The 12,730-nt window shown below is 54.4% G+C and overlaps 1 protein-coding gene across 1 annotated transcript; it reads right to left on the bottom strand.

Moving 5' to 3' along the window:
* Positions 1–10,174: 10,174 nt before the first annotated feature.
* Positions 10,175–12,720, bottom strand: LOC137145933 (killer cell lectin-like receptor subfamily B member 1B allele B; the record flags this gene model as incomplete). The annotated part of the gene is made up of 4 exons (XM_067536928.1): positions 10,175–10,298; positions 10,938–11,050; positions 11,516–11,670; positions 12,576–12,720. Coding segments are annotated over 4 exons (537 nt in total), but the record flags the coding sequence as incomplete, so codon positions are not given.
* Positions 12,721–12,730: the final 10 nt, after the last annotated feature.

The raw sequence follows: 12,730 nt of genomic DNA, 5'->3' as shown, positions 1-12,730 counted from the left end.
CTCTCAGACTGGGATCTGCTATTAGTGTGCTCAGGAATTGACACGACTCTCGTTCGATAATGACAGAAAGGCTTTAATTACTATACTTATAAACATATACAATGAGCCCCCAAACCAACAGTCCAGTATATTTTAGCTACAAAAGCAATTATCCTCACTAATGCAGGCAGGAGGCGGTGATGGTTTATTAGCAGCTTCCCCGGAGAGCCTGGATCGCTGGTCTCAGAAGACAGTTGGGCAAGATGGCAGTTCTTGTCAGTTTCTTGTCCAGAGTGATTCTTCTCTCTTGAAGCTTGCCTGTCTGCTTATTTCCATTGCTTCTCTTTTATATTCTTAAATTCGATGTTTTTCACAGCATTTTGGTAATTTACATGAGTAACCACAGGAATTCCAGAAAACAATACAAGAGGGAGAGACCCATGTGCTTTAATTAGTGAAAAGGGCGCTAGCCACCTAGATGTGTTGTGTAGTTTCAGTTTTCCACCCTTCAAACAAAGGGGTATTGGGGTTGCTGTGATTAAATTGAGCAATACCTGGGGTGGCATCCAGCCATGGGCTTTGATCATAAGGTATTTTGAGAGGTCTGGAGCCATGGAGGTCTAGCACGCCCGGCATTTAACACATTTCTGTTTACCGCATAGATGAGTTACTCCCAGAGGATAAGCTCCTTAGGGAAGATGGTGCAGACAGAGAGGCAATTAATAAACAGTTTTCTTAATGAAATACCAGACATACCTTGAGAATGGAAAGACAGCATGGGTGTGTTGCAATAAGAAACAACCACCCCTTTTCAAAAGGGACTCCAGCCACATTTCACACACTCTGCAATATGCAACTTATTAATTTGGTAGCTTAATTTTATAAGTAGGCCCAGCCTAGCTGAAATCTCATGGTCTACAGGTACTCTGAGGAAGATGAGCTGCTCCTTTAATTGCACAATGAGCAGCGACACAGGAGGAGGTTGGGGGCAGCTCTAGGCAGCTCTGCAGTGGCAGAGACCAAAATCTGAGGACAATGCTGCTTTCCTTAGCCTGGTAATTTCTTGCAGACTGCTGGAAGAAAGCAACTCTCAGGGTGTGTCTACACCACACGCTAAGCCCAGGCTCTGACTCAGCTTTGAGCCCAAGCCCCCTTCTGTCCACACTCACCACCAATCAGTCTGATTCAGGTCTGGGATCCTAGCACCCACCTGGGGTCTGGATCTGCACCTGAATTCTGTTCAGCTCCAAGCCCTGTGGTTTTGCAGTGTGGACGCAGCTCAAGCTGCAGACCCATTAGAAGGTCCCAGGGCCAGCGATTGCAAGCCCAGGTTTATAGTGAAATGTGGATTCTCAAGCAGGGACTCAGACACAAGGAGTCCAGCAGCCTGGGTCCCACCATTGATGATTTGCTGGCACCATCACAGACCAGGTGCAATTGCTACTGGGTTGACGTTGATGCGAGTGTGTAACAGGGAGGGGAGAATTCTAACCTGGCAGCATTTTATACCCACTAGGCAGGGGGCAGTGACCATCCGAGGGGTCGGGCAGGGGAGAAACGGGCTCCCTGCATGTGCCCGGGAGACTGGTACTGGAGAAACTGCTGCATTTTCTGCCACCCACATTCCTGCCCTTGCAGCATTTTATGACCCAAAAATACGACTATCAGGCACTTCCCAGCTGGCTGAGGTAGCAGTTGCCCCATTCTCCAGTTACCCTCTGATTTGCTGTTACCCCCGAGGAGCTGTGAGACACCGGGATTGTTTGTTTAGCTGCTTTTATTGGGTGCCTTGTTGTAGCCGTTTGTTTATTGCCCAGCTGATTGGGCAATAAACATTTCATTGTCAGTACGGGCCAGATGCTGTCAAGGCCATTTTGCAATACCTCTCATTCTGTTCCCCTCAAAAGCCGGATCTGCACCATCTCCCTCCGCTGCAAAAAGGCAGCAAATTGCTGATCAGAGGCAATGCGTTTTCACACAAGGCACAGCTAGCCTGTGGAACTCCCTGCCACAAGATCTCTTGGATCATTCCCCTTTTCTGAACCCTGCCAAGCTCTTGTCATTTAGAGGGATAATGGGACCATCCAGCGTTATCACAGTCAGTTTTACAAAGTAACCTGGAGTGGGAAGGGCTATAAACCCTCCTGTGTCAAGGTAGAAGCCCCAGCTTCTAACCTAGGGGGTGAGGGAGGAATCTGTCCTGGAGGCAGGTTATTCCATCACTGCCCACTACAAGGGTGTCCTGCCCCTTCCTCTGAAGCAGCTGGTGCTGGCGGCTATGGATGATGGGGTGCTCACCTCAGATCTACTCAGCTGACAGCTCTGCTGCTGTCAGAAGGCTCAGCTGGGAATCTCTGTCTGGTGCTGCTCTCCCAGTCTCTGTCCTGCCGTGGTGCTGGGACTTCATGGGGCATCCCACAAGGGCAGGAAGTGGGAATGGCCCATCCACATGTGAAATTCCAGGCCCTCCCACTGAACCCTAACTACTTCTTGTAAACTCCTTGCATTAGGGGGAAGCATCACTCCTGTCAGTTCAGGTGTGTCTGTAACAACTGTATAAACAGGCCTAATGAAAGAAAGCTGGGCATCTGGCCCCATTGACTTCAGTGGGATTCACACCAGCTGGGGATCTGGCCCCGCTCTCTGCACATGGCGGTAACTCCAGTCCAGCACATGCATCCGTGTGGTTACATTTGTCAAGTGCTTTGGGATCCTTCAGATGAAAATGGCTGTAGAGAAGGGGTTGGCCCGGCTTTGAGCAGGGGGTTGGACTAGACACTCCCTGAGGTCCTGCCAACCCTCATCTTCCAGGATTCTATGAAACCAGGGCAGTGCTAGCTCTGTCAGCTGTAAACCACCCTGCTGTGCCGGGCTATGTGCTGAGCCAGAATAACCCTGACCCTTCTCCCCACAGGCAAACCCTCGAATATAGACCAGACGGGGCTTCCGTGGAAAGAAACCAAACAAAGATGATTCGGCAACCTGGAGCTGATTTGCTCAGCGCCTGCTAAGGCCTGGGTGACCCTGGGGATAAAAGCAGTGTCAAGGATACCTTTGAAACAGTTCGTTCAAATACAGTCAGTCCCAGCCTGGCTGGTTGGGGTATTTGTGCAAAACTCACAATCAAATTACATGTGAAAGGGGGTTTCTCTGATCACCCCACGGAGCCAAACTGCGCCTGAGCCGCAATCGAGGGAGCTGCTTTGAAGTTGTGCTTCAGAAGGGCTGGGCCAGCACTGCCAGACCCACTGTGAACAGGGCCTGAGTGACGGCAGGAAAGTGCTTCACGTGTGAACACGTCTCCGGTTTTGGAGTCCACCTCTCGTTCCCAGACAGTGGAGATGTCGCATGGGTCGTTGTCTCATCCTGAGCAGAAAGTTTGTTGCACTTGTTGTGCTTGTTGTGCAGGTAGAGCCGCCTCTTTGGGATCTTCTCACACCTCTCCTGTCCACGTAGAACGTGCATTGACTCACCTGATGGCCTTTGTCTCCCTCTAGTGGCCGGGCCATGTAAGAGACACTTAAGTCAGCTATTCCCTGCAATACACTACTGCAGTGTTTGTTTTTCAACCTTTTCCCATCTGTGTCCCCCTAAAATATATTGACCGGGGGTGCAGACCTCTTTGGAAATCCCAGACCCAGTTTGCAGACTCGCAGGATTCTGCAGACCACAGGCTGAAAGCCGTTAGCTCAGACAGGAGCCGTCTGTGTCTTTAGATCCCGAGATCCCTGCTGAAATCCCTACATCTTCACTCCACTTCCTCCTCCAGTGCTAGACAGGCTGGTCATATTTCCATCAGCATCTTCTGGGTGGAAAATGCTGAATTGAACAGGACCATTTTTCCCCACAACTTTTTTTTTGTTTGAATTTTTCAGGGTTTCAAGGTGAAGCAATGCAAACCTTCATTTCAGATGGAAACATTTTTGTTTTAGGGCAATTTTGTGTTTGAAAATAGGAGAAGAATCAATTTTTTATTTAAAATTTCGGGGGCTCTTCCCTGCATTCTCTTCCTTTTTATATAAACATTTTTTCATTGGAAACATTTTCACTGGGCAGGGGAAATCTCTGGAAATAAAACAAAACACAAAAAAAGGCAGTGGGAAGACTTTCCTCTTATTTGGTGTGATAAGGTTTGGCCAAGTGGCTATGAGAAAGTCACATATTTGTAGTCCGGGAAGTGGGCGGGCCACTGCTAAAAGCCCCTCCCCCAGCCTAAGGGGAGGAGTCACTGAGCCCAGGACACAACTGATTGCGGGGACAACTAATGAAAAAACAAGACGGGGTGTGAGGGTTAAAGGGTGAAACAGAGGGTCCTGGAAGGGGACACTGAGCAGAGAACCCCAGCCAGTGCCCACTGCTCCTGCCGGCAGATGTGTGAGCCTCAGCTTAGTCAGAGCCCTGTTACTGGCCAGCTGGGAAGGGGTAACCTAAGGTCCATGAGACCAGCTGGGGTTAATTAAGGCCCCACCTAAGACCTATTAAAAGCTCTTGCTCCAGTCAGAGGCTGGGGGAGTTTGGAGCTGAAGGCAGCAGCGCAGAAGTGGACAAGGGGGGGCAGAACCACAGATGGGGAAAGCTGCCACTACCAGGAGGGTGGCTACTAAAGCCTGGGGAGGGCAGTGTGGGGGGAGCAGCCCAGGGAAAAGTCTGTAGCGGTTTAGGTGAGCCGGCAGCGGGAGGCTGCTGCCAGCAGGGCCCTGGGCTGGTGTCTGAAGTAGAGGGTGGGCTGGGACACCCCCCACCAGCCGCAGCTGGAACAGCCAAAGCTCTGCCCAGAGAAGGGGTGAAGACCCCATGGGCCCAGCCAGGGCCATAGGCTACAGCAAGGGCTGACTGCTGAGGGAAGCGCCAGACCCAGGGGCGCTGGGCAGACGCCACATCAAGCGCCACAGCTCATTGGGATGAAAAATTGCCCTTCGTCCTCTCAACTTCTTGCTGCATCTGCAAAATATCCTGGTTTTAAAGCAGCTCCAGCTGATGCTGTTCATGGTCGCAGGGCCCAGCCCTCCTGTTGTAGCCCCAGCGTGAGCATTAACGGCTTTTCCTATGGCAGGTTGGCTAAGTCGGTTTCGATCACGCCTATCTCGGTTGAAAGCATGGGCAAGTCATCACCGCGGAGTTCTCATCAGCATCGGCATCGGCATCATCATTGCCATCGGCATCGGCATCTACTTCGGCAAGTTTGTCCCGCCAGTTGAGTCTGGAGCCCGCAGTGACCCCGTCTCGGTGCCTTACATTCCGTGCTGGAAATGTCACAATCCCACCCGCCTTCTTCTCCCCTCCACCCCCACAGCCCAGCCCTGCTGCAATAGTCACATCAGACTCTGCTGAGCCTGGGCTTTTCTCCGGGGTCTTCCCCACCCCCAGTGCCCAGCTCCCACTGGCTATTGGCTGGCGCTGCCGTGTCACCTGAACACAGCTGGTTACCCAGGGCTGCGAGTCACCGTGTCACCCCCACTCTCCCAGCTGCCCAGTTAGTCTGTGTTTATTGCAAAGGCCTAAAATGGCTAAAAGCAGCGAGCAGAATGATGAGTCGTCCATCCCGAGAACGGGCAGCACCTTGCACACCTGGCTGGTGGCTAAAACGCCACTCAACAAATAGCATAAGCGGCCTCGCCCCCTGGGCCTGCTTTAGAAAGCACAATTTTGTGCCCACAGCACCCGGCCCTGGTGTCCTTCCCCCCCAGACCAGTCCTGGCCATTCAGGTGCCGAAGTGCCTGTTGTGCAGGTGCAATCAGGTGACTCAATGGCAGCGTCTGGCAGGAGGCAAAATTGGGGCCGCAGCGAATGAGACGGGCTGGAAACGTGGCTCCAAATTCGAGTCCCCGTGGGGAGCTGCCTAGAGAAAAGGGAAACTGGTTTAGGCACAAACTCCACCTTCCATTGTGTGTGTGTGCACTGTGTTCCCTGTTGTGGTGTCACTGAAGGACTTGTTCCCATGACCGCAGAGGGAGAAGGGCAAATCTCTTACCTGTTACTTTCTCATCCCCAGCAATGCAACCTAAGCCGTGTCCAGAGGGCTGGGTCGGGTACCTGGGGAAGTGTTACTTTTTCTCTGAGGTTGAAGCAGACTGGACCTCCAGCCAGAGCAGCTGCTCCACACTTGGGGCCTCGCTGGCTGGGATCGACACCCAGCAGGAAATGGTGAGCTGCACAGGACCGGGGTGACAAAGGCGGTTTTATGCTGGGTTTGTCCTAGGGCTGACATGGCCCCAGCTGCTGCTTGAATTTAGGGCAACTTCCCACCTCCACTTCTACAGCCCAGATCAGCTGCGCTCAGCGTGCACCAGCCACGCTCCATCCTCCCCGTGCACTGGGACTGAGTTGGAGCAGTGTCAGGCTAAAATGCCGACCCTCTGCTCCAGGGGAATTCCCAGCGAGAGAATCCAGACGCTTTCCAGCCCCTTTTATGTGACAGGAGCCGCTTTGCCAACCCAGGCCTTTAAAAATCAGCAGTCAGGAACCCCCCAAACCATGAGATTGACTTTAAAAGAATAGCTTTGAGGGCTTTAAATTTGTTTTCTGGTATCAGAGCTTTTGAGGGGTCACATTTTCAAGTTTTTGCCTCTTGCCATGAGGGTTAGAAACTTGTGAAAGAGGAGAATCTCTTGTAATCACCTGACTCCAGGAGGTGGGGTGTTAGGAAAAGCACCAAATAGCAGGAGACTCTCAGTAAAAGTGTGGGATTAGGTAAGAATGCAGGAGTGATAAAGGTCTGGAATGTAACTGAGAATCTGAGCCAGGCAGCAGCTAAACACTAGAACTGGTTAAAAACCAGCATTTCCAGCCTATGAGAAATTCAGAATAAAAATAAATGTCAAAATATCGGAATCAGGATAACAAGCTAAAATAACTAAACTTTTAACTTTACGTTCAGTTCCAGAAACATGTGAAAATGTCTGGTTTTGACATTGGATCAAACCAATTTCTTTTCACACTCACAGATCAAAACAGTTTTTTTGGTCAACCCAAACCAAAACATTTTGTTTCAGCATGGTTCAACACTGAACATAGTCCGTGAGTCCTCATGGGAGTTGTAGTTTGGGTGTCTTGTGCCCCCATTTTCTTCTGTGTGCCAGGATCCCTTGCTGGACTACATATCCCATGATGCACTGGATGACTCAGTCAATAGGGAAATCATGGTGCATTATAGGAGATGTGGTCTGGGGGAACCTAGCTCATAGAGGAGAATGGAGGTAGGAGGCACCTAAACTACAGCTCCCATGAGGTACCCTGGTAGCTCAGCTGAATACAGACAAATGTTGAACTGACCTGAAACAAAATCACTGCTTGGTGGAAAAATGAAAAATTTCAGCAAAATTGATATTTACCTTTGGATACATTCATTTTTGCATAAAACACACTTTCCGTCACAGAAATATTTCAATGGAAAATCTCCTGCCAGCTCTGCTAAAGACAACAGACTAGTCTTAGCATGATGTCCACACCTGGACTGATTTCCCTGTAGTTCATGGAGCGGGTGGGTGTTGTCTGTGAGTCTGGGTTGTCATTTCTTGGTGTAGAATTCCCAGCCCTGACCACCTGCCCAGCACCCTGCGTAGCAGCTCAGAGAATTCGGTGCACTCCTGCCATGGTGTGTAATGCAGATTGATTTTATTTTGGTAACACAGGATTTCATGAAGAGCTATGACGACTCTGCCGGCTATTGGATCGGCCTCCGGAGGGATCCGGGCCAGCCCTGGAAATGGACCAGTGGCACCAAATTCAACAACTGGTGTGTCCCTCTCAGTTCTATTAACTCAGTGAATGTTGCTGCTCCCATTTCAAACAGAAGAGTGGCCCTGGGGTTAAGGCCCTGGGCTGTGACTTGGGGAATTTGGGTTTAGTTCCTAGCTCTGCCAGAGATCTGCTGGGCCACCTTGAGTGACTTGCTCGGGGCTGGATTCTCACTGCTCGGTTGTGTAGGTTTTTTTTAAAATGATTTATTTGTTGCTGTTGCAGGTTTCCAATAGCAGGAGAAGAAACATGTGCTTTTATGAACGGCAACAGTATTTCCAGTACCAGCTGCTCCAACAAGCAACGCTGGATCTGCAGCAAATGAGCGGAGAAAACGGAAGGCAAAGCAAAGTGACCATATCCTGGGAGGGGGGCATGACCCCAATGGGGACAATGCTGGGGAGAAGGGCCCTGCCCCCTAGCACCTGGGGGCGGTGGCCACCGTCAGAGCAGGTGTCTGACTCGCTGCTGGCCTGGGCCTGGGCAGGAGGCCTGGGACGTGTGAAGAGCAGAATGTGAACATCCCTTACGCCCCAGAGATGCTGTGTGGGGCTGCCGGGCAGGGGGCAGCCTGAGGTGTTTTCCTTTAACCTTTCTCCTCCTTTCTTTTCTGTTCAAGCGCTAGCTGTATAATAAATTGCATTTGCTTTGAACCATACACATCGATCAGTGGGGCAGGAAAATGTCTATTGCAGGGAGACCCCCTGGAGTGGGGACACCCAAGCCCCTGCCCTAAGTGACCTAGACAAGGCTGGGGTTTGAGGCCCCCAGGAATCCTGGGCCCAGCATTGTCGGGGTTCCAGGGACCCCCCACACAGGAGAGTGGGAGGGGAGCCCCCAAGGTCCGGCCAGCCTCTGGGTAAAGGGAGGGGGAGTGAGGATTCAGATCCTTTCACTAGTCAACTGCACTGGGGTCATGTATGAGCCAGGAAAGTTCCCCACAGTAATGGGACCGTCCCCCGCTTACACATTCACTATCCATACGCTAGCACAGGCAACTGCCCTGTCCGTCAGGGCTGGGGGAAGAGGAAGCCGGGTACAAAAGCCCAGGCTCCCTCACTGACACAGAGAAGTGAATCTTTTGATGTGGAAACTGCTGTTTCCTCGTCTTCCCCTCTGCCCGCTGGGGAGGGGCTGCCCCATGGAGGGGAAACTCTGCCCATGGGGGGTGATGCCCTCTAAGAGAAGGGCACTGATTGGGGGAAGGGTTTTTCTCCAGTCTCTGCCTATAAAGGGCAGGGCTCAGCACTGCTGTCTCCTCCCTGGAAAAGACCATGTGTGTCCTGAGCCCCCTGGACTGTGCGAGATCACACAGCTGGGCTGTTCGTTCTGGCCATGCACAATCCCGGGAACCATTCCTGCTTAGACAAAGTGTGAACAGTTGCACACACGCCCCAACCACCCTGCCCAGCATCATGTATGACAGCAGCAGCTGTAGGCACCAGCTGAGATCAGGGCCCCGTTGGGCCGGGCGCTGCCCAGACACACAGTGAGCCAGGCCCTGCCCCAAGGAGTTCACAATCTAAATAGCGAGGACAGAGGCTGGGAGGGGAAACTGAGGCACAGAGAAGGTAAATGCCATGTCGACAGTCACGTGACAGGTCAGAGGCAGGAATACCCCAGGGCTCCTGAATCCCAAGCCAGGGATCTCTGTGCTCCGGGGCCCGTCAAGAAGCAGCACACTCAGCGGTTGAGCGGTTTCACAGGAAGCTTTAATGTGCGTGTGAAGATCATAATCACTAGCGAAGCCGGTGCCAGGCAGGAGCAAACGAAGCGATTCTGTAGGGGCTGCAGCAGCTCCAGGGGCCCCTGCTCACATTTTATGATAAGAACTTGTCTGAGTATGGGGGGGGTCCCAAAAAATTCCTGCGTGGGGTCCCCAGGGGCCAGCACCCCCACTGCTACTGCCTCTGACCTATCGCTGTCAGCAGATCTCACCATGCGTCACAAAGGAAGGTCAGGACCATCCACGTTTCACAGCTGGGGAAAGTGCAGCACAAAGGCTGTGTCTACACGGCAGCTCGGCACCTGGGGCTGGCCTGGATCAGCTGATGTGGCCTTGTGCTAAGGCACTGGCTGTTTAATGGCTGGAGCCTGAGCTCTGGGACCCCGTGAGGCTGGAGTCACTGGGCCAGGATCCCCAGCTGGCCACTAGCTTGAAGACACTGGAGCTGTGCGGATTTACCCGCCCCGGGGCAGATTTCTCTCTCCCAGTGCCGGGGGAGCTGGGATAAATTTCCCCCTGACTGTGCAGAGCCTTATTCCTGACAGCCCCAGCGCTGTGAGGAGGGAGGGGCTAGTGGGTTACAGGGATGGGGGCTGGGAACCAGCACGCCTGGATTCCATTTCCCACCAGTTCACCATGTGACCTTGGGCCGGTCAGTTTCTGTGTCTCGGTTTCCCAGGGGTGAAATGGGGATAACGGTGCAGCCCCCTGAGGTCACTGCCATACCCTGCTCAGAGCAGGACGGCGTCTCGCTGGCAAATCCACTGATATCCAGCGCTGCAGCTGTCCGAACGAATCTGATTCCCCTTCAGCGTCCCACAGCTGTTCTCTTCAGCCTGGCCTAGCCCCAGGAACCTGCGGGACAAAGCAGAGGGCCCCTGTCAGCGCGGGTGGGTTGATCACACTCAGTCGCTGGTGGCTCTTCCCTGCTTTAACGACACTCAGCCGGCCTCTCCTCCAGCTCTGCCCTGGGGGGCTGCCCCCTCTCCACCGCTGTCAGGGGCCTGGCCGGGGTCTGTAACGGCCTCTCCCTGCCCAGATCCCAGGGATCTGCTCCATCCTCATCCTCCTGCTGCGCTACACCCTGCCCAGCCCCCTCTCCTGCTCCACGTCTCCTCCCCACAGAGCTGCACAGATGCTGCCCCTCCTGGTCCTCTCCTGTCTCCCTGGCTGCTCTGTTCTCCCCTCCTCCCCTACCCCACGCTCTGGGGGTTCCCCAAGGCTCTGGCCTGGCCCCTTTCCCCCTTCCTGGCCCCTGGGCTCCAGCTACCACCTCTGCATTGGGGGGGACAAACAAATCTCTCCCTGCCCCATGGCCCTGCCTGCTCCTGCTTATCCCCCCTCTCAGCCGGGCTCCCCATCACCCCTCCTGGTCCCAGCATCGTCTGACACTGAGCCCGGCTCCCGCTGGGATCCCGACCTTCCCCCAAACTTCCCCCGGCCCCTTCCGCCCGCAGAGGGGAGGGAAAGTGTTTGACTCAAGGAATCACTCACCGGGTGAGATCCAGCCGGGAGCCGTCCAGCCAGACCCAGGCCTTCTGCGGGGAGGGGACGGACAGTCCAACCCAGAACTTCTTTGACCCTTTGGTCAGGTCCTTCAGAAACTCCTGCAGTGAGCATGCGACAGGCAGCTGGTGAGTGTAACTCTCTGGTCTTGCACATCCAAGTCTGCATCTACGTCAGCCCCACAACTACAGGCTGTCGTGTCCGTCTGGCAATCCCCATGCACAGCTGTCTGTCCATCCCTCCCTTTACATACCTCGCTCTTTCTCACACCCAGCCCCTGCGTTCCAGCTGAGCTGTGTTTGTCACACACAGAATGGGGAGGTTAACGGTGGCTTAAAGCCGCTACCCACGGATCCCGGGGCTAGTGCTGTAGGCTGGGTGTGTCGAAGCCGCCTAAGGGGTTCGGATACCCTGTTATTAACAATTAATGGGAAGGGAGTGTCCAAACACCCTAGGCAGCTGTGAAAATCCAAGCTCTAAAATGTATCTGAATGAGCCCCTTGGCCTCTGTACCCAGGGCCCATCCCTGCAGGGGCAGCTCCAGTGGGATGTTATCGCCCCTTTACCAGCTCCTCCTGGTCCCGGATCACCAGCAGCTGAGACCCCCTCTCTGAGCAGTTGGCGTGGCTCTTGTTCCATGTGTTACTGTCTCTGGAGACCCAGTAGCACTTGTCCCCGCGCGGCCGCCAGTCCGAGGGGCAGAGTTTGCACCCGGAGCCCCCTGGAGAGAGAGAAGCATCACTAATGCTCTGAGCGCCCCGGGCCTCAATCCCGGCCACCCCCTTCCTGCGGCTGGGGCAGGGGATGGGGGTAAAATGGGTTTAAATCCCCTTTGTGCTGCCTGAAATCTGGGGCTGTGCAGGTCCCTGCCTGGCTCCTGGTGTCAGTTAGAGCAGCCTCGGGGCTGCTCTGCCTTATCCATTGCTGCCTTGTGAGCCCTGGGAAGCAGCAAATACCCATAGTGCACTGCACTCTAGCCACACCCCCAGTCTGCCCCCTACACAGGGGGCTGGGAGCAGGGCGGGTGCAGTGCTCTTAACCCAGCTTCACTTAATCTGTGCAGGGGGGATCTCATGGGGTGTCTGCATCCATTGCAAAGCCACTTTACAGGCCAGAGTGCCCTAGAAGGGGCCAGGATAACGGAACACGTGTTAGTGGAAATCTAGCCGGGTATGGGGGGGTGGGGGGGAAGGTGAGGCGTGGGCTGGGGAGCCCAGGAGTGGAAGTTGGACCCCAGGGCTGTCAGGGGATGGAGAGGGATGGTGAGTCCATGGCACAGTCTCTCCACTGGGACCCGACGTCGCTCTGCAAACGTGGCCATCCCGGTGCTGGATTATTTCAAAACCCGCCCATGGGGTCCCCACTTGTGAGTACCTGGCACGGCCACTAGATGTCGCTGCCCCACACGGTCTCGGTCCAGCCCCACGCCCAGCCCCAGCCGAGGCGGTTGCAGTGACAGACGGGCACCGAGCGGGACTGGGGGGGGGGGGCGGGTAGGTGGGTGCAGCCAGCAGGGGGCGGCATGTCCCTGCTCTGCACCAGCCCCACAGCCTGGGACGGCAGCTGGGTTTCCATGGGCAGCACCCGGGGCGGAGGGCGGCTCAGAGACACAGGAGCCGGGGTTACCTGCTGGGCCGGGCTGGGCCGGGTGGCACAGACTTTGGTTCAGCCGGGATAGGAAACGCTCCAGCTGGGTGCAGCAGTTTGCTGTGCTGTTGTCTCTGTTCCCAGGGGGCGTCGATGTGTTTCCGCTCCCAGCTCCGTGGCTACCGGGGCTGCCG

The sequence above is a fragment of the Emydura macquarii genome, unplaced genomic scaffold, assembly GCF_026122565.2.
Source record: "Emydura macquarii macquarii isolate MOO-44397 ecotype Brisbane River unplaced genomic scaffold, CSIRO-AGI_Emac_v2 contig_3679, whole genome shotgun sequence".
Lineage (NCBI taxonomy): Eukaryota > Metazoa > Chordata > Testudines > Chelidae > Emydura > Emydura macquarii.
The sequence above is the reverse complement of the archived record's forward strand: the minus strand, read 5'-3'. Positions and strand labels throughout refer to the sequence as shown.